This window comes from Phacochoerus africanus, chromosome 1 (genome assembly GCF_016906955.1).
Source record: "Phacochoerus africanus isolate WHEZ1 chromosome 1, ROS_Pafr_v1, whole genome shotgun sequence".
NCBI classification, from domain to species: domain Eukaryota; kingdom Metazoa; phylum Chordata; class Mammalia; order Artiodactyla; family Suidae; genus Phacochoerus; species Phacochoerus africanus.
In genome coordinates, this window is record NC_062544.1 from 32319251 (window position 1) to 32345110 (window position 25860).

At 42.0% G+C, this 25860-nt stretch overlaps 2 protein-coding genes across 8 annotated transcripts in view; both read right to left on the reverse strand.

Moving 5' to 3' along the window:
- Window positions 1–6554, reverse strand: part of LOC125134923 (general transcription factor IIH subunit 2) — a 48711-nt gene extending 42157 nt beyond the window's left edge. For both annotated transcript variants that reach the window (XM_047794526.1, XM_047794578.1), the window contains exons 1-6: window positions 6483–6554; window positions 3128–3210; window positions 2021–2098; window positions 1658–1694; window positions 1346–1432; window positions 408–458 (exon numbers count right to left, since the gene is read on the reverse strand). In XM_047794526.1, coding sequence (XP_047650482.1) covers window positions 408–458; window positions 1346–1432; window positions 1658–1694; window positions 2021–2098; window positions 3128–3183 — 309 coding nt within the window. In that variant the 5' untranslated portion in view covers window positions 3184–3210; window positions 6483–6554. The remainder of the gene's footprint in view (window positions 1–407; window positions 459–1345; window positions 1433–1657; window positions 1695–2020; window positions 2099–3127; window positions 3211–6482) is intronic.
- Window positions 6555–13946: 7392 nt separating this feature from the next.
- OCLN (occludin) overlaps window positions 13947–25860 on the reverse strand; it is a 50619-nt gene continuing 38705 nt past the window's right edge. For all 6 annotated transcript variants that reach the window (XM_047795098.1, XM_047794920.1, XM_047795009.1 and 3 more), the window contains exons 6-9: window positions 21354–21569; window positions 19571–19742; window positions 16525–16566; window positions 13947–14935 (exon numbers count right to left, since the gene is read on the reverse strand). In XM_047795098.1, the coding sequence (XP_047651054.1) occupies window positions 14834–14935; window positions 16525–16566; window positions 19571–19742; window positions 21354–21569 (532 nt within the window). In that variant the 3' untranslated portion in view covers window positions 13947–14833. The remainder of the gene's footprint in view (window positions 14936–16524; window positions 16567–19570; window positions 19743–21353; window positions 21570–25860) is intronic.

A 25860-nucleotide genomic window follows, 5' to 3' on the forward strand; every position in this document is an offset into this window, starting at 1 on the left:
TAAAATACTAATTACAAAAGGAATACGTAACATGTGAGAAACTTCTGATGTAAGTTTAGCTATGGGTTCGCTATACATTGTTTTAACTTTCAATTTTCTTGCTTATCATTGATAAGTGTCCCAGAAACTTGTACACAATCTGAATCACTTAATAGTTTCTTTGTATTTTTTTTTTTTTTTTGGCTGTACCCACAGCATGTGGAAGTTCCTAGGCCAGGGATCGAATCTACACCACAACAGCAACCTGAGCTACTACCATGATAACACTGGATCCTTAACCCCCTGCGCCACAGGGAAACTCCCTGAATCACTTAATAGTTGATAGAATATATGTCCAATGTTTTAAAAATTATATTTGGCGATAATATCAGTATTCTAATTCTAAATTAGGGCACTTATCCACATACCTGACTGATAGGGTTTTGATCAAAATATTCCTCTACAAAGTATTCCAACAACTGTTTAAAGAAAACAAAAAAGAAATACTAGATAAGGGCAAAGTAACAACCAGAGAGAACATGCTGTGCAAAATTTATTTATCAAGCATTTCTTCTCATGATTTTTTTGTTTGTTTTTTAGGGCTGAACCCACAGCACTTGGAAGTTCCCAGGCTAGGGGTCCAATCAGAGCTACAGCTGCTGGCCTACACCACAGCCACAGCAACGCAGGATCCACACCAATTCTGTGACCTACACCACAGCTCATGGCAACACCGGATCCTGAACCCACTGAGCAATGTCGGGGATCGAACCCGAAACCTCATGGTTACTAGCTGGATTTGTCTCCGCTGCACCACAATGAGAAGTCCTCTTCTCAAGATTGTTAAGTTTCCAGATTTTCAAAAAATGTCCAGTAGTAAAAATATTACATAAATAAAAATTAACATATTAAATAAACCTGAGTTTGAAGTGGTAAGTGATGAGACAGCTGAGTTAGGCCTTAAAAGATGGAACCGCTTAGACAAAAACAATCTAAACAAGGAAAAGATCCAAAAAGGACAAGGAGAAATGAGCAGAGTTGAGGCTGGGTTTCAATAAATTAGGAATAATCTGAATGTGTTTATAAGCTGAGAAGACTGATTCAAGTAACTCAAAGGAAAACGAAGATTCAATAAAGAAAAGGGATAACTGACAAAGCAAGATTTTAACATGGCGTGGAACGGTAGAAATTAAAGGCATCAGTAATTAGCTATTTTAGTACACCATTTCCATAAATGATCTGGTAGCACTTCTACTTAGCTAAAGTATGTATTTAACTCCAAAAAAAAAAGATTGCACTCTTTAAAAATATTTCTTTCAAATTCAGCATCCTTCCTCACGGTATAAATTAAATGATTTTAGTATACCTTTAAAGTACATGTCAGCCTATTTGGCTTTAAATCTTGGTCTTCCATTGTTCTTGATCCATCTACTACCACGTAAAGATGGCGCATCTACAAAAAAAAAACCAAACAAACCAAAATAACCAAAAAAAAAAAACCACACATGACAACAATTTCCAAAAACATTTTTGACCAAAAAGTAAAAATGGTGTTTAGTATTCATATATTCTACACATATATTTTTAATATATTCTTCTAAATAGTTTGTCATTTTACCCTTGTTTATTCTATTAAGCTATAGTTCTGTATTAGCAGAAGAAAAAAAGAATAACATACCATTCCAAGTCGAACTTGTCCATGGTGCTCAATTACCCTGTTAAAATTACACAAACATTTTAATAGAATAGCATATACTACCTGAAAAATCACTACAACTTTCAACTAACCAGTATTTTTTTAGTGAAGGAAATTATTAACTTATGGGATGCATACAACTATGGGCATTTTGGATCATCCCGAAAAAGCATTTTCCCTTCTGAAGCAATAGGTTGCTGGTTCCTTTGCACTACTTAGAAGGCTATACATAGGTCAGCTTCCTGGAAACACAATTGAAATGATGTATTGAGTTGTGGGCACAGGTGGACAGAAAGCTTAAAGGAAAATATTTTAACTTTTTAACCCATAAAAAATTTTACATACCTTTTTCTCTTTGCTTTGAAGAGAATATCTTCTATTGTAGCTTTAAGAGATCCTGATTCATCTTCTTTAAGAATCTCCCTATAAGCAATAATTACTTGTTTGAAAAGATAAACTAAAATTGTATTAACCCAACAGAAATGAAAACACATGTCCACACAAAGATCTGCACCTGAATGTTCACAAGTGCATTATTCAGAACAGCCAAAAATTATAAATAATCGAAACACCTATCAACTGGTGAATGGACAAATAAAAATATGGGATAATCATACAAAAGAATACTGTGTTTAGCAATATAAAGGAATGAATTACTGATACATGCTACAACATGGATGAACTTGAAATTAGTATGTTAAGTTAAAAAAGTCAGACACAACTGAACACATCTTATGATTACATTTACATGAAATGTCCAGAAAGGGCCAATCTATAGGGAGAGAAACTATATAGATTAGCAGTTGCCTAGGGCTGGAGGTGGGAATGGAATTAATTGTAAATAGGCATGAGGAATGGTGAAAATGTTCTAAAACTGATTCATGCTTATGATTGAACAACTTAGTAAATTCTCTAAAAACCACTGAATTATATATAGGAAAGAGGGGAATTTTAACACGTGTAAAATATACTCTAATAAAATTGTTAAAAAACAAACAAACTGGACTTTCTTGGTGGCTCAGTGGATTAGGGCTCCAGCGTTGTCACTGCTGTATTTGCTCAGTGCTGTGGTCCGGGGTCCATCCCTTTGATCCCTGGCCCGGGAACTTCCACATGCCTCAGACTTGGCCTCCCCCCTCCAAAGAAAAAAGGTCTAAGGGAGTTCCTGTTGTGGTGCTGTGGAAACAAATCTGACTAGTATCCATGAGGACGTGGGTTCAATCCTTGGCCTCGCTCAGTGGGTTAAGGATCTGGTGTTTCCATGAGCTGTGGTGTAGGTTGCAGACTCGGCTCAGATCCCATCTTGCTGTGGCCTAGGCCAGCAGCTGCAGCTCCAATTCAACCCCTAGCATGGGAACCTCCATATGCCAAGGATATGTCCCTTAAAAAAAAAAGAGACAGAGAGAGAGAGAAATTCTAAGAGAGAAGGAATAGTAATAATGCCCTACTCACCATGTTCTTTCATAGCCTCCTTCCCATCGCTTAGTTCTTTCAGGCTCTTCATCCATTTTTTTCTTACTGTATTATTCAATATTCTGTAAAAATCATTAGATTGTGAATTTACTAAAGATGTGTTCACCAAATGTATATAATTAAATTTGAAAAGAGAAGGAAGTAAACATATAAAGTAAAAAAAAAAAAAAAAGCTCAGAATGTAAAGTCATCTTATTCTTTTTGTTTGTTTATTTGAGGGCAGCACCTGAGACATATGGAGGTTTCCAGGCTAGGGATTGAACTGGAGCTGTAGCTGCCAGCCCATGCTATAGCCACAGCAATGGAGGATCTGTGACCTACAGCACAGCTCACGACAACCCCACTGAGCAAGGCCAGGGATTGAACCCATGTCCTTACAGATACTAGTTAGGTTTTACTGCTGAGCCATGACGGGAACCCCCCAAAGTCATCTTATTTTTTGCAATTCATTCAATAATTGCAGTTGAGTGAAAACAGGTAAAATCCTCCTGGGATTCTTTTTCCCGTCCCCAAGAAAGAATATGAATATTTATGCACAGATTTGGCATCAATAGAAACAAGCATTTCTTTATGATTAAAAAAACCCCAAAAATGTATTGCAGTTCCCACCATGGTGCAGTGGGTTAGGAATGAGATAGTGGTGGCTTAGGTTGCTTTAGAGGTGCATTGAGTTAAAGGCTCTGGCTTTGCCCTTGTGCAGCTGGGACTCCAATTCAATCCCTGGCCTGGAAACTTCCATACACCTTGAGTGTGGCCAAAAAATGAAAAAAAAAAAAAAAAAAAAGGTATTGAAGATGTGTCATAGGACAGGACCATAGAATTATGGGATGTGGATACAGGTGTAGATGTAACAAGATTAGCCACAATGGCTGATTATTATAGCTGAAAGATGGATACAGTTTCACCTTTGTACTACCCTTCCACCTTGTGTTTGTATGAATTTTCTCATAATCAAGTTTTTAAATGAAACATTATTATTCATAAATGATAAAAGCTTATGGGTCATAATTCAAAAGAAGAACACAATATTAAGCCTCCACTAGAGTTCCCTGGTGGTTTACTGGTTAGGATTCAGTGCTTTCACTGCTGCGGCCTAGGTTCAGTCCCTGGTCTGGGAACTAATGTTGCCTGCAACCTATATCAATCTGCTGCATGCTGCAGCCCAAACAAATAAACAAACAAAAAACAAAAAGCCCAATAATAAACTTACACTATAAACCAAACTATTAAAAGGAAATATCTAGTAATTTAATAAATAGGACAAATGGTTTTGATTGGATGATAGATAGGATTAAGGATGACTAGCTTTTTCTTTATTCTTTTCCATATTTTCATATTTTCAATATGAACATGTATTTCTTTAATAATGAGAGATAGGTGTTCCCCTCGTAGCTCAGCAGTTAACAAATCTGACAGGTTTGATCCCTGGCCTCACTCAGTGGGTTAACGATCTGGCACTGCTGTGAGCTGTGGTGTAGGTGGCGGACGCCGCTCAGATCCTGCGTTGCTGTGGCTGTAGTGTAGGCCAGCAGCTATAGCTCCGATTTGACCCCTAACCTGAGAACCTCCATATGCCGCAGGTGCGGCCCTAAAAAGCAAAAAAAAAAAAGGATAAAATTGGTGTTGGGAGGAACCTATTAAGCATAACCAAGTAATAAACATCCTGTCACATCCACACCTCCTCCCTCACCAAACCACACTGTCACTCCCAACTTTCTTCTTCCATAAATGAAGGATCAAAGGAATCCTAAGTGCCAAAACATTAAAGACAAAACAAATCCCATCACTGTCAAGGAAAGGTTAATTTTAGTGATGAGGACCAAACCAAGACTTCAACTTCCATTTATTTCATTGTTTCTATAGAAAAATATACTTAAGGAGTTCCCTTGTGACATAGCAGGTTAAGGATCCAGCATTGTCACCAGAGTGGCTTAGGTTGCTGCTGTGGTGCAGGTTTGATCCCTGGCCTGTGAACTTCCACGTGCTGCAGGCATGGCCAAAAATTTTTTTTAATTAAAAAAATGAAAAATGTACTTAAAAATCTAAATAAATCACTTATAAATGGACTTCTGGAATTAAAATCTATTGACAAGTTGGAGACTGCTGTTATGGCATCGCTACCTTCTCTGGCACCTGCTATCATCAGATATTATTTGTTAACATTCTGTGTGTCTCTGAATTTACAAGTCAGTCACTGGTATTGAAAGAGACTTATTTGTTTCAGGAAATCAACTGATCCACTGTGGTATTCTGAAATAACAACATGTGACTTAATGCTGACATCTGCGCTGTTTCAATCACTATGGTGGTGCCTTGTAGGTTTAATGATGGGTGTCATAACATAGCATACAATGACTAAGTTGAACTTTTTGGTCTTCCATGGAGGTGTTTGTGTATTTCTTGTAAATGTCAAAAAAAATCCAAAGCTTGCATTCTTAAAGACTTGGCTACTGATATCCATCACATCAATATTTAAATTCTATTTTATTTTTAGTTTATTACCTTTAATTCTCTGAAAGTTCAGAAATAAAGTGAGAACTAATGAGCAAAAAACTGCAAGCGGCAGCACGTCTAGCTCACTGCATAAAAGGACTTCTTAATTAGAGTTGCCTGCAATGGGAAATTACAGGGCAAGGACAGAGGTATTAAGATCCCTATAACTGCAGATGTTCAAAGGGAAGCTGGACATTTACAACGCACGCTATTAATAGAGAAGTGATTTATACAGCCTGGAGAAAGATGTACTTGGTGACCTCTTAAATCAGTATCTCTAACTGCCGATGTCTGCTCAATATTCCATCTTCTTACAAATACTGCTGACCCGTTTCCTGGAAATCCAACCCCACAAAAGCCACTTCCCCCAGGAGAAGCCTGGCGGTGGGATTCCTTCACAGGTACTCAGAATGCTAAATGCAAACAAAAGAGATCTGCACCAAATGTAATTTGTGACGCTTTCCCTCACACCTGACCCTGCCAAGCGCTGGGCGACTGGCAAGAGTGATAATTGTCCTACTTTTCAGGTGCGTAATTCGAGGCTCAAAGATTGGCAACTCTCTAGAAGACACATAGCCGGAGGTTAGTCACGAATCAGAACCCAGGACCACAACTCCCTAAACTTGAGCTCTGCCTTGGGGAAGGAGGCCAGACTGCTGCCTATAAACGGAAGTTGCCCTCCTCCTCTCCACACGCTCCCACCCACTCTCAGGTGTAGCCCGCGAGGCCAATCGCGGCCATTCAGCCTCCGTCCGCGGGCGGGAAGGCCCCTCCCGTCGGGGTGCATCCCAAGCAGTTCATTCCTGCTTTGGCTCAGCGAAAACCTCCACCGCGGACTCACCGCTCCTGCCAGACGCCGCTCTGCCGGAAGCCCCTATCTGTCCTGGGAGCGCCGGAGAAGTCCTTCCGCCGTGCGCGGCAGCTACGCAGAAACGTTCCGGCTGCTGCGAGGGATGGTTGCCGAAGCTGGGCGCTCCGAGGCCTTGGCAACCTTGAGGATGACTTAGGGTTCGGGGAGGGAACGCCTGCTCGCTTCCAGCTGTTAACAAAGAGGCGAGAAGATAGAGAGCATGCACTCTTGGAAAGTCAGAGGCCCGGTATCGGTCCACCTGGGACCCGAGGATCTAACGTTATTATTTCTAAAAAGTTGGCATGAAGGACTATGACCACAGCAGCAGCCTCTGCTGAGCCAGGTTTTCCGGGACTGGCAAAGTTTTTCCGGACTCTTCTGCTGCTCCTGCTCTTCATGCCACAAATATTTATTGAGCACTTACTTGGGGCTGATACAGTTCTAAGCATTGAGGATAAAGCAATGAAAAACTGACAAAAGTCCTTGCCCTCATGACAGTTATGAAGAACAACATACTGGGTCAAATGATGATCATGCCATAGAAAAAAAATTAAGCATGGAAGGGAAAAAAGTTGCAGTTTATTTTTTTTGTTGTTGTTTTTTGCTTTTTAGGGTCACACCCATGGCATATGAAGGTCCCCAGGCTAAGGGTCCAATCAGCACTACAGCTGCTGTCCTACGCCACAGCAACTACCAGCAGAGCCTGTGACCTACACCACAGCTCATGACAAAACTGGTTCCTTAACCCACTGAGCGAGGCCAGAGATAGAACCTGCAACCTTGTGGTTGCTAGTTGGACTCATTTCCACTTCACCACAACAGGAACTCCAAAAGTTGCAGTTTAAAGTAGCATGGTCGTGGAGTTCCCGTCGTGGCTCAGCTCAGTGGTTAGCGAATCCGACTGGGAACCATGAGGTTGCATGTTTGATCCGTGGCCTCGCTCAGTGGCTCAAGGATCCGACATTTCCGCGAGCTGTGGTGCAGGTCACAGACGCGGCTCGGATGACACGTTGCTGTGGCTGTGGTGGCGGCTAATGCTCCAATCAGGCATCCATATACCGCGGGTGTGGCCCTAGGAAGACTAAATAAATAAATTTAGAAAATAAAAAATAAATAAAGTAGCGTGGTCAGAGTTTCCCGTGGCTCACCGGGTTAAGGTCAGGGACTTCCGCATGCTCCGGTGTGGGGAGCGGGTGGGGGCTGGCGGCTGGCCCGAGGCTGGGTCAGAGTAGTCCTACGGAAAAGACAGAGGAACCATGACCAGAATGTGGGAGGGGAGGGAGTTAACCAGGCTGATATGTAGGGAAAAATCCCTCCAGGGAAAGGGAGCTGCAAGTGCAAAGGCCATGGGGTGGAAGCACATTGGTGTGTTTGAGGGGTGGCATGTGGAAGGAGGGGACGAGTGGTGGCGGCTGAAAAAACTTTGGAGAACTTCTCAAGCTAGTGAGAAACTTTGGATTCTCGATCTTGTCATAGAGGGGATGTGTGTTATGAAAAAACAACCAATGACTCCAGTTTTGAGCTGAGCAAATGAAAGGTTGGAGTTGCAATTACTGAGAGGTTGGGGGCAGGGTTGGTAAGATCAGTTCAATTTTGGACAGGTTGTTTGATGATACATACAGAATTAGTAGCATTTCCCACACTTGATAAATGGAGGGGCAAGGCGCCTGGGAAGCATCAGAAAAGGATCATGCCCAGGAAAAGCAGAGGACCAAGAAACTGCGGGAGCTGGAGCCTCTCTCTTCTCCATTAGTATTTGCTTTCATTTTGTGGCCTATATTGTTTGTTGGTTCCAAAATCTTTCCAGGTATTCTTCCCCCCCCCCAAAAAAAAAAACATAAACAAGAGTTCCCATCGTGGTGTATCCGAAACCAATCACACTGGGAACCATGAGGTTGAGGGTTTGATCCCTGGCCTCGCTCAGCGGGTTAAGGATCCCGCATTGCCTAAGCTGTGGTGTAGGTCGAAGATGCGGCTCGGCTCGGATCTGATGTTGCTGTGGCTGTGGTATAGGCCAGCAGCTGTAGCTCCGACTGGACCCCTAGCCTGGGAACCTCCATATGCTGCAGGTGCTGCCCTAAAAAGCAAAAACAAACAAACAAAAAACCCAACAAAACGAAACATAAGTCGTTCTGCATAGTAGTGGAAAGAAGAGACCTGAATTTTAAAAAACAACCCTGCAGAGTTCCCACTTCGGTGCAACAGATAGGCACCCTCTGGAGTGCTGGGACACAGGTTCATTCCCCAATTGGCATAGTAGGTTAAGACCCATGCCGGCTTCAGAGTGGGGAAAAAAAAAAAAAAATCTGGCTCTATCACAATAGCTAGGGGACCTCAAGCAAGTCACAACCCAATAATCTTTTTGGCCACAGTGCTGACATATGGAAGTTCCTAGTCCAGGGATGGAACCTGCATCGCCACAGTGATCCAAGCACCTGCTGTGACAACGCAGGATTTTTAACCCACTGCATCACAGGAGAACACCACAACACAATTCTGATCTATAAAGCGGGGATATTTCCACCTATCCTACAGGGCTTCACATCGCAATGACAACTCACAATGATAACCAGTTCCTTTTATGCGCCCCCTCCCCCACCCCAGAAGACAAGGTCTTATTATTGAGCTCTGGTGGTGTTTGTAAAGGAGAGGAGGTGAAATTAATATTGCTGATTTCCAGGGCCAGTTGACTTCCATCTTTGCTTCCCCCGTATCTTTGACTCCTTCTCAGGATTCATATACAAACTCCACCATTTTTTCCTTTTTTTTTTTTCTTTTTACTCTCCTTCCTCCCTCTCCCCTTCCTTCCACAAACTCCAGTTTGCTTTTCTCTCCTTTTCTTCTGATTGGCCATACTATTCCAAGATGGGATGCAATAGCCCCAACCCAAGTTTCTCATTTATGTTTACAACCATCTGGGAAGACTTTATGGAAAACCTGGAAAAGACAGAGGACTCTCTAATAAATTGAAATTAAAGCATATTTGTGGACAGGAGGCTCAATCATTCAGGTTTTTTCCAACTGAATAATTTACTCTCCTCTGACTATATTTCAGTCACAGATCTTGACTCAAGTAGGAATGTCATTTGTCCAAGGTTACAAAGCAAAACAAAAATGCATAAATCCATGGTAATCTCTTGTCATTATTATGACTGACACAGTATTTTAATTGTGTACAGTGGTAGAATAAAGAAATAATATAACCTAGCCAAACGTTTCAACTTGTAAATCTACGGAACAACTATAAAGAATGGAACAATTTGTTCTCTGCCCATGGGTAGCTGGACACAATCCATGGGAGTTAGGAAATTCACGAACAGCTCAGCCAGTGGAATCAGGCTGAAATTCAAAGTGTGCAACTTCAAAGACTGGGAGAGGTGAAATTGCCTATTCTGAAATCTTTAGATGGAACCACAATCATCCAGGAAACTCATTAAAAAGTTCCAGAATTCCTTATAACAGTATCTAATAATATTTATCTGGATATGTAAATTCTCTACTTTTAAAGCATTTATTCACTATTTGTGAATAATCACGATGTTAAGCCTAATGTAGCTATCTGCCTAAAATTAAAAAGAATTTATACCCTAAAGCTATATGCAGCATACACCAAGCACATGAAATTAAGATAATACATGCACTTTTTTTTTTTTTTTTGCCAGCATGCGGAATTCCTGGGCTAGGAATTGAACCCGAATCACAGCAGTGACAATGCCAAATCCTTAACTGCTAAGCCACCAGGGAAATCCCAGATACATGTACTTTTAAAACTCAGTTTGGAGTTCCCATTGTGGCTCAGCAGTTAACAAATCTGACTAGCATTCATGTGGATGCAGGTTCAAGCCCTGGCCCCGCTCAGTGTGTTAAGGATCCAGCGTTGCCATGAGTTGTGGTGTAGGTCGCAGACACAGCTCAGATTCTGCATTGCTGTGGTTGTGGCATAGGCCAGCAGCTACAGCTCTGATTCAACCCCCCAGCCCGGGAACCTCCACATGCCATGGGAGCTCTAAAAAGCAAAACAAAATAAACCCTCAGTTTTCCTTTTAAAAACTTGTTTAAAGTTTCACCATTTGGCTTTGGGAAATAGGGTTAACTGGTCATATTTATTTACTTTCTTACAAGGACTGTTTAAGTCACACATTAACTACCTCATAACAACCATGAGATTTGGTACAAATACCTTTCTTACATATAAGCAAACTGAGACACAGGCTAAGTAATTTGTCCAAGGTCACACAAGTAACTGGTGGAAGGCAAAGCAACAATAGGGCAACACGAGCTGGGAAAGCAAGCGGGTCTTGGGTCCGCAACTGTTTAAGTTTTCTGGGGACACCCTTCTGATTTGTTGCAGTCACACACAAACACACAAAATCCTGATTGTGTGTCCATGTTCTTTTTCTAACTCCAAAGTGGAATTATTAAAACATTTCCAGGAGTTTTCGTCATGGCTCAGTAGTTAACGAATCCGACTAGGAACCATGAGGTTGCAGGTTCCATCCCTGGCCTTGCTCAGTGGGTTAAGGATCCGGCGTTGCCGTGAGCTGTGGTGTAGTTTGCAGACGCAGCTCGGATCCCACATTGCTGTGGCTCTGGAGTAGGCCAGTGGCTACAGTTCCGATTAGACCCCTAGCCTGGGAACCTCCATATGCCACAGGAGCGGCCCCAGAAAAAGGCAAAAAGACCAAAAAGAAAAAAATTTTTTTTTCTAAAAACCACCCAAGTGACTTGAGTGTTCTTTTTTCCTACGAAAACTATTCCCACGAGAAGAAATGCTCACAATATGAAACACATGTGGGAGGTCGTGGAGGTCCTCCATCTAATTTATGTGCCCTGTCACTTAGCAAGTGAGATGTATAGGACAGTAGAAACATAAACTGCCAGAAGATTAAGTTTGAATTCTGAGCCTTGGAAAATGTCCAGATGGGAGACATTTCCATCCCAATCCTGAGGCAGGGAGACTGTCTGCTTCAACCCCACCTGAAGCTAAGTTCCCTGGAGCCATGGTTAAAAGCACTCTTCTGCCTTGACCCTTCTTTACACATGCACATCCATCCGGGCCTTCACAGATACTGCAGATCTTCCCCATGAAGCACTTGATGCTGCCTCGAAGTACACTTAACAGAATTCCTGTTGTGGCTCAGCGGAAAACAAATCTGACTAGCATTCATGAGGACGCAGGTTCGATCCCTGATCTTGCCGAGCGGATTAAGGATCCAGTGTTGTGGTGAGCTGTGGTGTAGGTTGAAGACATGGCTTGGGTCTGGCATCGCTGTGGCTGTGGCCAGGGGCTACAGCCCCGATTCGACTGCTAGCCTGGGAACCTCCATATGCCGAGATGCGGCCCTAAAAAGACACAAAAGAAAAAAGAAAGAAAAGAAAGATCAAGGATTAACTGTAAAATGTGCTCAAAATTATAATAGGGTTAATAACAGCAAACAGAGCAACCCTAGCTTTGCCAACGCACGAATTTACTACTAACCAAATCAACCTAGAGTGGAAGTATAGAAACTAATATTCCAAAAGACCGGTCCAACCCTAGTTTAGTCACTTGTTAATGAGACAATGGACCAATTAACCTATCAAATCATTAGTTTCCTTATCTGTAAAATGAGAATGAGAAATGGTTACGTCAACAGACTCTTATAAGGATTGAGATTTCATGTTATGTGCATACAATGTAACTTTTACCATACTTACAGACTTAAATTTATTTCCAAAAATACAAAGTACATATGACAAAATATCAACACTTGTTCTTTCTGGGTGGTAGGTTTACAAGTTCCTATTTTTCTGTATTTTTTTAAACTTTCCAAGAGAAATGAAAGTATTGATATTATCTATGTTTAATACACATGTAAGGAAATCACTTCATGCTGTGAGTCTTCAGCAAATGAACCACATGCATTTTCAACAGAATCTTTGGAATAGTGGTTTAGAGCAGGAAGTATTATGCAAACATAACCAAAGAAGGTCAGAGATGTAAAAGACCTCTGAAATCGAATCTAAACCTCTATTTTCCAGGTGAGAACATAGCCCGAGTGGTTTTGCAAAGTTATATTTCATTAGTTAATGCCAATTCCAACAAAAACATCCTGATCCTGGCTCCTGAAGCGGTCTTTGGAGTTAAATATCACATTTGAAAAACGATTTTTTAAAAAACTTTCAAAGTCTAATTTTATGGCACAATTTTACAATGCAAACTCGTCCTATTTAATTTTCTGCATTCTGCTGAATGGTTTTGTTTTGTCACAACGCTGGCAAACTTGTCTTTATAAACAAAGTAGGCTGACTTCCAAGAATAAAGAGTTTAAATTTTAACACAGAAAAATCACTTCAGTTGCTCAAGAGTCCTTATCATTTAGTATGAATCCAAAAGTCATAAAAAGCATAAACTATTACTTTCTATAGTATATGCAGCACATAGAAAACAAAAAATTTCTTCATCTTGAAGAAATAAATCTGTTATAATGGAAACCTTATTTAAAAGTTTATCTTTGGAAAACGATTCAGACTTCTATATTAAAATCTATAGACTTAAATGTCCAAATTGCATATTAATGATAAATTTGAAATTATTCTTTAACATTTTTTCAGAAACAATTCTAGGAGTTCCTGCTCAGCGGAAACGAATTTGACTAGCATCCATGAGGATGCAGGTTTGATCCTTGGCCTCACTCAGTGGCTTAAGGATCCGGCGTTGCCGTGAGCTATGGGGTAGGTTGCAGACACGGCTTGGATCCCAAGTTGCTATAGCTGTGGTGTAGGCCAGCAGCTGTAGCTCCAATTCAACCCCTAACCTGGGAACTTCCATATGCCACGGGCATAAAAAAAAAAAAAAAAAAAGGAAAGAAGAGTTCTAAACTGAGGAGATCATCACAACCAACTTGGTTGGCTATATGTCCAGGATTATCAGCTAATTTTACATTACCAGGAAACATCTGAATTAAAAAACAAAAAACTTTGAGATTTAAAGGCACCACTGGAAATAATTTGGCATTTTAGGGTCTTGCATTCTGTTTCCTGACAAATCAGTCAAAGGACTTAGGAAACTACCAACTAGCACAGCACCCAAAGTAGTTTAAAACAATAACAGATAAAACTCCTGAGTGTAGTTTCCCATAGCTTAGTTTTCCAGAGCTTAGTTTTCCAGTTTTCCACAGGACTAGTGATGTCAAAAATGTATATTATGGAAAGGAAACACCAGGTTTAATAATTATAAAATATGTACAAAGCTCCAACATTCCCCAAAGATACAATTCAAGTCACAATTGAATTATAAATGTAATTGGATACTTTGATATAATGAAACAGCCTAGCTGGTTTAAAAAGAAGTATGTAAACCATAAAAGATAAAAAGCATTTAAAAATACACAACAAAATTCTAACCAGCAGGTTTCAACTTTGATTTTTAAAAAAGTAAACATGTATTTACAATCTTCAGATTTCACACATCTGTTACTTTTACGTGATCTTTATTACCAGGATAACATGAAATACAAAGCTCTTAAGCATTTATACACAGAAAAAAAATTAATAGGAGGCCTGGTGGAATGCACTATCTGCAGTAGCTGAAACATGAAAAGGCCAGGGACTTTATCCATGCAGTCATAAAACAGACTTAACCAAAACTGCAAGCTAGAAAACAAGCAGTTTCACTTCAGAGACTTTATTGCAGGGGCCCAATTTCCTTATCTGAAGAGAAATGATGAGAGAGAACAGTTATCGGAAGGGCGAATTCTGGGGGCAGTGAACTATCCCCTACGAGACCCAAAGAGCACATTTAGGTATTAGGACCTGATTGCCGAGAGTGTCAAAGTTCACAGTTCACTCCCGGACCGTCCCTAAAGATTTAAAAACTTTGAACAACAGTGAGTTCTTAACACAAGAACCAATGTTTAAAGCATAAAATCCTTTCTTGGGAGTTCCCCTTGTGGCTCAGTGGAAACGAACCCGACTAGCATCCATGAGGATGCAGGTTCAATCCGTGGCCCTGCTCAGTGGGTTGAAGGATCTGGCATTGCTGTGGCTGTGGCATAGGCCAGCAGCTGTAGCTCAGTTTAGACCCCTAGCCTGGGAACTTCCATATGGCATGGGGGCAGCCCTAAAAAACAAACAAAACAGACAAACAAAAATCCTTCCTTGGAGTGTTCAGACCAGTTGATTATCAAAAGCTATTTATAAAATGCTTCAATACTGATGATATTAAAGCTACCAAATCTCTGTAATGACCACAAAGGTTTGGCCTCCTGGTCAGAGTCCAGCGTCATTTTGACTCCTGACAACACTGCAGAGATGTCAGATCAGATACTTCTTAATCGCTCAAACAAGGTGGCCTCTGCCTCCTATGTTTTCCTTCGATCATAATCTCCAACCATCTTCTTGATGTGTGACAATTTGCTCTTCAACTGCTTGCAATAATTCCTCTTACTTTTGTAATCCGCAGACTAAAAAGGGAAACAAACAAATTATTGAGTAAATTTAACAAAATAAAAACACACGAGTTATGTGCTAGCTGCTGGCAAGGCAGAGGTGAACAAAGAAACATGAGAATTAGTCATAAAGAACTGCTAAGAGAGGTAAATAAAGTAATTCATTAGGTACCTGGCAGGATCTGTAACCGCATGAGCAGCTGATTCTTTTTCAAGCCTATCTTCTAACCTGAGTTTACAAGGATACACTCATTTCTAACGATTTGTAAAGTCATCAAGAGAAAATTTATTGGCCAGGGATCAAACCTGCGCCTCACAGATGCTAGTCAGATTCATTAACCACCAAGCCACAACGGCAACTCCCCTATATACACACTTTTAAACTCAAATGTAAATGTGTGACATTATGTAATTAAAAAAAATTAATACAGAATCTTTCAAAAACCAAAACAGTTTTAAGTCAATAAGGACTGATGATGCCGAGTGGTGGCAAGGATATGAGCAACAGGAAACTACACTGTTGGTGGGAATATAAACTGGCACAAACCAGGAACGCTGGTGGCAGCTCCTACCCAAGGCTGGATCCCCACTTGCTCAACAACCCTGCAATTTCACACCTATGTATATACCTAGCAAATGTGTGCCCAGTGCGGAGACACTTAAAAATGAACCACCACTCATGCCACTACATGAATGGAGCTCACAAACAATACTGAGCAAAGGAATTACAAAATCCATATGGTATGATTCTATTTACATAAAATTCAAAATAGGCAACACTAATCCATGATGTTAGAATTTGGGATGGTGGTTACTTCTGGGGTGAGTGTAAAACTGGAAAAGCGGACAAGGGGTACTAGGAAATGTACTTCTGTTTTTGTTTTTTTTTTTTGATTATGCCCACAACACGTGGAAATTCCCGGGCAAGAGACCAAACCTGTGCCGCAATAGGAACCCGAGCCGCTGCAGCCAAATCCTTAACTTGCTGTGCCACAAGGGAACTCCCCAAATGTAACTCTTTCTCGGGCGTACCAGGCACAAAGGTGTGTGGTTCCTTTGTGAAAATTTACCAAGTTGTACATTTATGATCTATGTACTTTTTTGTTTGTATACTTCAAACTAAAAAAAAAAAATTTTTTTTTTGTTTTAAGGCTGCACCTGCGGCATACAGAGGTTCCCAGGCTAGGGGTCTAATTGGAGCTACAGCTGCCGGCCTACACCACAGCCACAGCAACGTCAGATCTGAGCCGTGACTGCAACCTACACCACAGCTCACGTCAATGCCAGATCCCTAACCCACTGAGCGAGGCCAGTGATTGAACCTGCAACCTCATGGTTCCTAGTCGGATTTGTTTCCGATGTGCCACGAAGGGAACTCCTCAAACTAAAACAAATTTTTTTTTATAAAATCAGTGCTGGTTATAGCTGCAAACAACTGAAATGAAGGATCCAACTTAGTACAGTTTTCATCTTGCAATTATAGGGTCTTTTGTTCATAGTCAGTGCATATGTGGCAACATATTCATAGCCATTCTAAAGGTTAAAGGAAAAACACAGAATAAAGAAGTTCTTCCTAAAAGAATCTTAGAAGCCAACATACTTACTCCCTTAACTTGCTTCAGTCTATTGTATTCATCAGCAGCAGCCTATTAATGAGAAACAAAGGAATGTGTTTAGTGGGGAATTTTCTCTTTCAAAAACAACACTTCTGATATATCTTGGAGCTAAAGATGCCAGCTTATGACAAAAATATAAAGGAATTAAAATAACGAAGTCTTAAAGTTCTCCAAGCTATTAGGGAGTTTTATGACCTTAAGGTACTTCTCATGTTCCATTCGCACAGGAGCAGGTAACTTTGTTCCGCTGCCTCCCATCCGCCCCCGTGCCAGTCTATGTGCCACACCGACACAGAGAGGTTTGTTATTCAAGCCCAGCTCTGAAGAGGTTACATCCCATTATAAAGCTGGTCTGAGCATCCCATTAACCTCCCTACTCATCTAGTTGCCTACCTTTCCAGTCTCAGTGCCCACCATGTGCAATCCCTTTAAAAAAATTAAGCACGTTAATGCTTCCAGATTTCCATCATGGTCCCCTTACAGCTGCATTCATGTACCCCGCCTACTGTCTGGAGAATTTGTAGTGGTTACCATTCAATGAAGCCTCCCCTCAACAATCCAGGCCCTCAGTCAACTTTGTTCCTTCTCTGAGCAGTGAGTTACTGTACTTTCTATACATAATGTAAATATGGCATCAGTCCCATTGCCTGAGCTGTTTAGGTGTCAGTCTCTCTCTTTGAATACGAGCTCTTTGAGGGCAGACACATAGTAACCTTTCTAACCGCAGCAGTTCCACATCAAGAACATAGTAACAGTGAATAAACATTTACTGGACTGAGAAAGGTACATGATACCATCCAAAAGACATCAGGGAAAACAATTCAACACTGAAAAGCAGATCACCCCAATTAAAAATGGCAAAGAGTCTTTTATAAAATGACCATGAAGTGCCACTAAATATTTGATGCGGTAAAAAGTTTAAATTCTAGTATCTAAGATACAAGGCAGTATTCTTTCAGGCACAAAATGTTAGAGATTTGTGGGTCAAAGGAGCCCTCTAGAGCATAACCAGAGGGAATTCAGCCAATATAATTTTTTGCCTTTTTAAAAAAATTACTGTTGATTTACAATGCTGTGGGAATTTCTGCTGTACAGCAAAGTGACCTAGTTATATATACATATATATACATACATATATATATATACATATATATGTATATATAAAACTTTCCTTTTCTTACATTACCTTCCATCACGGTCTATCCATCAACTGATATAATCTTTCGGCAGGGCAGCTTTGCAATGGAGGTTTAAATGTACATAACCTCTGACTCAGCTACTTCACATTCTGGAATTCATTCCAGCGTATCAGTGGACAAGTGGACAAGGATAGAGAGGTTCACCCATTGGCACTAGGAGGGGCAGAGTGTATGTGTGGCAAGTGGGAGACATACCTAAATGTTTGTTCATACAGGATGACTCCTGATTATGACACAACCACAAAAATGAAAATCGTGGAGTTATTTATGTATTTATTTGCCTTTTAGGGCCACACCTGAGGCATATGGAAGTTCCCAGGCTAGGAGTCAAATCAGAGCCACAGCTGCCAGCCTACACCACAGCCACAGCAACACCAGATCTGAGCCACGTCGGTGACCTACACCACAGCTCATGGCAACGCCAGATCCTTAACCCACTGAGCGAGGCCAGGGATAGAACCCACATCCTCATGGATCCTAGTCAAGTTCATTAATTGCTGAGCCACGAAGGAAATTCAAAAGTTATTTTTTTAAAACATAAAATTATTTTCTAAGTAGATCTTTATTACTGACATGAAACAATAATCATAAACTGTTGTTGAATAAAAAAGCAGGATATAATTAATGACAGAAAGTATTTAAAAAGAAAAACCTTGGAGTTCCCATCGTGGCACAGCGGAAATGAATACCACGAGGAACCATGAGGTTGTGGATTCGATCCCTGGACTCACTCAGTGGGTTAAGGATCTGGCATTGCCGTGAGCTCTGGTGTAGGTCGCAGATGTGGCTCAGATCGGCATGGCTGTGGCTGTGGCATAAGCCAGCGGCAACAGCTTCGATTCGACCCCTAGCCTGGGAACCTCCATATACCAGGGGAGCGGCCCTAAAAAGACAAAAAGACAAAAAAAAAAAAGGAAAAAAAAAGAAAAACCTTCACAATGTTGGGGGAATGTCAAATAAAGGCAGGAGACAACTTCAAGAGTTCCCAAGAGTCCATGCCATAACTGAATTGACAAAACTAAGTAGTGTTGGATTATAACCCAAACTAAAAAAGAGTATCCAGGAATCTATACTGATAGAAATGACTAAATATATGGGAGGAAGTGACAGATTCCCCAGGCAGATGAATTCCAAAAAATGTGTGTAGGTCTACTGCCCTTAAAGAGCTGGAGCATCTTTGCCCAATTCTTAAGTGTGACCTATGCATAGTGACTTTCTTCCAGAGAGTCCAATATGGAAGGGGAATTAAAAAGAAAAGAGTAACTTTACAAGGACAAACACTACCCTAGCCAGGTGACCAAGAAAAAAAAAAAAAAGAGACAAACTCAACAAACTATAAACTACTATTGAGTAAAAAAGCAGGAAGGATATAAATAAAACATAGAACATGATTCTTTAATCTTTTTTTTCTTAATTTTTTTTTTTTTTTTTTTTTAGGGCTGCACCTGTGGCATATGGAGGTTCCCAGGCTAGGGGTCTAATTGGAGCTGTAGCCATGAGCCTCTGCCACAGCCACAGCAACACCAGATCTGAGCCTCATCTGCGACCCACACTACAGCTCATGACAATGTCGGATCCTTCACCCACTGAGCGAGGCCAGGGATCGAACACTCAACTTCACGGTTCCTAGTCGGATTCATTTCCATTGTGCCACGACAAGAATTCCTGGAAAGACTTTCATCCCAGACTTGATTTCCATTACTCCTCAGTGAGATTACAATTGAATAATAACTAGCAAAATCTGTATCAACATTACAAAGGATATGAAGGAAATTGTGTCTCCCCAGAGTAGAATACAATTCTATGTAACATGTACTTATTGGGTTTGCATTTACCATGTACTCTTCACTTTCTTCTCTATAATCATCCAGCTCTTTATCCAGTCGAGAGAGCTCTTTATTGATCTCATCAAGTTCTGCTTGTAAGCTCTTATACTCCTGCAGGCCACTGTCAAAATTTCTCTTGTAGAGTTGCCTTTGTTGATCTGAAGTGATGGGTGGATATTCCCTAAAAATTGAGGGAGAAAATGACTGCTTGTGTATCCTTTGCAGACATAAGACCTGGGGCTTCTTTCTTGAAGAAAACAAACTTGGTGGAATGTGTGGAGAACAACATGCTCTTGCTTTGTTTTTGTTGTCATTGTTTAGACAACAAAGGTGAGATACCTTTAAGAATGATTGCGCTTTTTAGATCACTGTTCATGTTTTTTAAAAAAACTACGCCTACTTAATTTTTTTTTTTTTTTTAAGATGGCTGCATCCATGGCATATGGAAGTTCCTGGGCCAGAGACCGAACGAGCCCAAGCCATAGCTTTGACTTACAACACAGCTGAGGCAGCACTGGATCCTTTAACCCACTGTGCTGGGCTGGGGACTGAACCCAAACCTCAGCAACAACCTGAGCCAATGCAGCTGGATTCTTAACCCACTGCGCCATGGCGGCAACTCCTATACCAGCTCTTTACATGCGACGGTGAGGCTATTAACCCTTAATCCATTGAGGAAATACTCTGATGAACTGTTTCACAGGACTAAGGAACTTTACAGCAATGTGGAATTTTACTTTATTTTTGTTTTGGCCATGTCCATGGCATGTGGACACGTCCTGGGCCACGGATCGAACCCAAGCCACTGCAGTGACAACACCAGATCCTTAACCCAGTGTGCCATAAGATAACTCCACAATATGGTGTTTTTTGAATGTTAGATCTAAGACAGCCTAAATATCTCCATTTTACAGAGTGGAGAAATTAAATGATATGCTCAGAAGGGAAATGAGAATTCGGGATTCCTAACAATTGTCATTTAAATCTTGCATGATAAGATGGCTGAACCAGGCCAAAACTTGTGAGGGGGGAGGGAGAGGTAACAAATAAGAGCTACCAATGAGCAGGGATTTCTGCCCGTACCTGCTCCACCCACCTCTCTGAACACCTCAAGAAGCAATGTTTTGATTAACTATAATTCATACAGCCAGTGTTTCTGATGTGTGTCCCATTCCTCAGGACGTGGGCCAAAAAAAAAAAAAAAAAAAAGCCTACCATTCAGACACGAGGACAGCTGGCAATGATGGACTGTAACAAAATCACTGACACACCAGGTCATTTGACCATGACACTGAATTGTTAACTCAATTGTTTACAAAAGTGTTTGCCAGAGTCCTTTGGATTAAACTTTCAAAAGAATCTCTGGTCTCATCGTGAAAACTTAAACATACATGCCAAAGGAAAACCCTAGCACTGGTCTGGGATTTTCATAAATAGTAAAACCAAGTTCCTCTGTACTGTATTTGTTCATTTGAAAGACCTTGCTTGGGTGACTACGGGTGGAAGTAAGAGCACCCGCCAAGGTCATCAGCCATTCCGTAGGGGCGATCAAAGCGTTAAGACATGTTTTGAAACCCCAGTGTTCTTCAGCCAAACACACACCCTCCACATCAATGTTTATTACGAAAGAGTACTAAGGGGAAAAATCTAGCACAACACTTTCTCTTGTCCTGGTTGGCAAAGAAGGAAGTGTATCACCCACCCCCGTAGAGGAAGCAACACCACCAACACCCGGTGGGGCCAGGCCAACAATCAGATGTGCAAGTGGTCCCAGCAAGCAGCAGCCCGGTACCTGATCCAGTCTTCCTCCAGCTCGTCGCAGGACTCGCCGCCCGTCGTGTAGTCTGTCTCGTAATGGTCTTGCTCTGATCTCCTAGACTTTCCTGCTCTGCCCTTTGCGGGAGCCCGTTTTAAAGACGCCTCCAAGTTACCACTGCTGCTGTAATGAGGCTGCCTGAGGTCCTCCACGGGGGACATGAGTGGAAGCTCCTGAACCACTTCCGGCACCCTAACAAAACAGGAATCGTCTGTCAGTGAGCACCATGATCACAGAGGGCGACAGTAAGGGCTGAGACCCCTACACGTGGGCGCAGTCCCTCAAGCAGCCACACGCCCAATACTGAGCAGATCCCTCAATTCCGCACCAGCTCAGCTCCTCTAACACACACAACCAGCTGTAAGGCTCTGATGTAAGGGGAGCACACCAGTAATCTTTCTAAAGAAAATGGATGTGAGATTTCACTTTAGGAAAGCCATGCTGATCTGGGAGACGTGCTGACCTGTGCCAGGGACTTACTCCACAAAAGGCTGTTAGGAAACTAACAGTCATGATGCTTCTCTACAGGTTCTTCCAGTTCCATGGAATGCTGAGCAGGGAGAGGAATGCACACACTTACCTACCTTTGGAAGCTGCCCCTCAGAGATAAGCTCCTGGAGATATTAATTTTAGACTTCTATATATCAATTCTCTTTTCAAGATCCAATTTTTTTTTTTTCTTTTTAGGGTCTGACCCACAGCATATGGAGGTTCCCAGGCTAGGGGTCCAATCGGAGTTGTAGCCGCTGGCCTACACCACAGCCACAGCAATGCCAGATCCGAGGCGCGTCTGCGACCTATACCACAGCTCATGGCAACGTTGGAACCTTAACCCACTGAGCAAAGCCAGGGATTGAACCTGCATCCTCAAGGATGCTACTCAGATTCGTTTCCGCTGAGCCACAGATACAATGTTGAAGAACTAAAAAGTACTAAAAATTAAAAAAAAAAACTAAAATAAAAGGTTTATAGTGTGAGAAAGAGCTCATTAAGACTTCTTTTCAAAATTGCTCTGTTAATCCTGAAGTCACGTAGCATGAAATGGTAGGGTTACCATTATACCTATTTTTCTAATGCTATTATTTAATATTGCATCAGATTTTTAATCACGTATAATGGTTCTGCTACAAGCGGGAAAACGAAGCCTAACACAGAATAAAAGACCAAGAGCTACGGCAACTCTTCTGTAGTAGACTACTGAGTAACAGAAATGCAAAGCTTCATTCTCCTGTAGCAGAGCTGGAGAAGGGCAAGGAGAGAGACAGGAGATAAAGCGCCCGAGACTTTCTTGTATCAGCCTTGCTAGTCAAATCAACTATTAAAAAGTGTGAATAATTTTTTTTTTTTTCTCATTGCTTTCAACTTACAGAAGCTGCCACCTGGAGCTTTATGCATGAGATGGATTCTGTTTTCTAGGTGATCCAGAACTGCTTGGTTCTGTTGTCAAAGTCTTAATTTCTAATCTCACTTATTAATTTCTTGAAGGCTCCTAAAGCTTTTTAGGGGGGACGGGTGTAATTGCGGGTGGTGCTGGTATTTATTTCTTCTAAATTTATCCATGTTAACAAGGCTTTGTGTGTTCTGTTAATACCACTGCTAAAGGAAGGAAAATGTGACTTTCTCCATGAGTCAATGATTAATGAGTTCCTAGACACTCTGCCAAAACTGCCAGGTACTGTGCTTCTAGCTTTGAGGTGGCAAACGAAAGCTTTAGAATGCACTGTGTCTGTCTGAGGGATTGGGAGTCAAAGGTAGAGGATGCAAAAGGGCAAAGGAATTAAAAAAAAATCATAGCAGGCTCTTCCCATAAATTTATATTGAGAGTGTACGTCTTTACTTTAGAAGTTTTCCATCTCCTCTCTTCCTAAACCCTTTTAAACACCAAAGAGTAACTTGATACAGCATGAAAGCTAAAAGGAAAATGCTTATCAAGAAAAGTATTCGCCAACTTAGGACTTAGGGGATAATGTGCACTCTCAGTCATCTTCAAACCTACTTTTTTTTTGTCTTTTTTGTTGTTGTTGTTGTTATTGTTGTTGTTGTTGTTGTTGCTATTTCTTGGGCCGCTCCCTTGGCACATGGAGGTTCCCAGGCTAGGGGTTGAATGGGAGCTGTAGCCACCGGCCTACGCCAGAGCCACAGCAACTCGGGATCCGAGCCGCGTCTGCAACCTACACCACAGCTCATGGCAACGCCGGATCGTTAACCCACTGAGCAAGGGCAGGGACCGAACCCGCGACCTCATGGTTCCTAGTCGGATTCGTTAACCACTGCGCCACGAAGGGAACTCCCCCAAACCTACTTTTTGACGCAAGCGCGATGAGGTGAAAACATGCACAACCCAGGAGAGGTAAGCAGCTGTGTACGTTCCTCAGTATCTGACTGAGTCGCCTACGTGTAGAACTTCGCCTTCCAGCAGCTGCTGACATCTTTCTTTTGCACTCCCTCGTTTTATTCTCACCCACACACCACCCCCTCACTGCCTTGGCTGCTCCTAGCTCACCCTGCCAGGGTAGGTATTATGCCTTTTCTGCTGCCCCTGGCAGACAGGCTACCACCTCCAGGGGAACACGGACTCCGGAGGACCTGGCCCAGTGCTGTGCACCTGGCAGGGGTTCCAGGTACTTACTGAATTGAAAACACCTCCACAAGATCCTCTCTCCTGAGGACAGCCAGAACCAGTGGAGAGAGAGAAACAATGCATGATCACATCAGTGTCATGACTGTTTGAATGACACCCACGATATACACGGGGTTTTAGAACTGCCACTGTCATTGAGGACAATACCTGAGCATGGCCGATCGGAGAACTCCTTCTTCCAGGACTCAAAAAGGGCCAATGAGAATCTTCCCAATAGATTTGATATGGTAAGCTTTGGGAAAGGAAATGCCATTTTTTGAATTCAGTGCTAGAAGATCAAGGTAGCCTGGGGAATATCTACATGGCCAACCTGCTACACAGAAGCTCTACTGAGAATAAAACCAGCAGAGCAACAAGAGCCCTGATATCTTCTGAGTCCCTGGGTCATGAAGTTGGCACCATCACCGGGGCCTTAATTCCTACAACTTGCATACAAGTCCCAACAGATTATCCTATCAGCCTAAACACTGCTACCAAACAAAGGTCTCATTCGAAGGTGTCAGCCTGCCTTCAAAGCTCTGCATCACATCAACACTCTTTGATCTACAAAGGTTTTTTGTTTTTTTGTCTTTTTAGGGTCGCACCTGTGGCATATAGAGGTTCCGAGGCTAGGGGTCAAATCGGAGCTGTAGCCGCTGGCCTACGCTACAGCCACAGCAATGCCAGATCTGAGCAGCATCTGCAACCTACACCACAGCTCATGGCAACACCAGATCCTTAACCCACTGAGCAAGGCCAGGGATTGAACCTGTGTCCTCATGGATACTAGTCAGATTCATTTCCCCTGAGCCATGATGGGAACTCCTGATCTATAAAGGTTAATTTACCCTGGGTGTGGACAAGATAGTAGGGAGTGTCCCTACTATCTCCCCAAATCACTCAGAAAACGTGGAGGAGCAAGAATTTTCAGTTAAATTCAGCTATCTCCTAATCTCGGATTAATTCTAACTTCCTTAAAAGGTATATTGGAACTCCTGTTGTGGCTCAGTGGGTTAAGACATAGTCTCCATGAGGATGTGGGTTCAATCCCTGGCCTTGTTCACTGGGTTAACGGTCCAGCGTTGCTGTGAGCTGAGGTGTAGGTTGCAGATGGGGCTTGGATCTGGTATTTCTGTGGCTGTGGTGTAGGCCCGGAGCTATAGCTCCAATTTGACCCCTAGCCTAGGAAATTCCATATGCCCCAGTGAGGCCACAGAAAAAATTCTAAGATATAGGACATCATGATGAGCAAAAGGAGCCAGATACAAAAATAATTACCATATAATCAATTCCATTCTGTAAGAACCCGAATAAAGTGAATGGCATCAAGACAGCGGTGGAGGAAGGACTATTCATGGAGAAAAGGCACAAGAGGCCTGCCTTGTTTTTGGCCACACCCCAATACGAAAAGGTTCCTAGGCCAGGGATCCAGTCCACACAGCTATAACCAGAGCCATGGTAGTGACGTTACAGGATCCTTAGCCTGCTGAGCCATGAGGGAACTCCAAGGAGAGCTTTCAGAGCGCTTGAAATGTCTCTCTCTTGGTGTGTGGTGGTAGTTACTTCAGAGTTCACATGTGTGAAATCTCCTCAAATTACTCAAGATTAATGCTCTCTATGCTTTGGGGGAGAGATGAAATCTTAATATTCAAGGCGACTTCTTCTTAACATGGACGTCAGGCAGTGTTTCCACTCTAATTCCTTCTCGGTTCACTACAACTGCAAAGGAGAGAGGTACTGCTGGGTTAACTAAGCACCTTCAAGAAAGCCTGAGGAGGAGTTCCCTGGTTGCTCAGGAGGTTAAGGATTCAGTGTTGTCACTGCTGGGGCTCAGGTCGCTGATGTGGCGTGGGTTTGATCCCT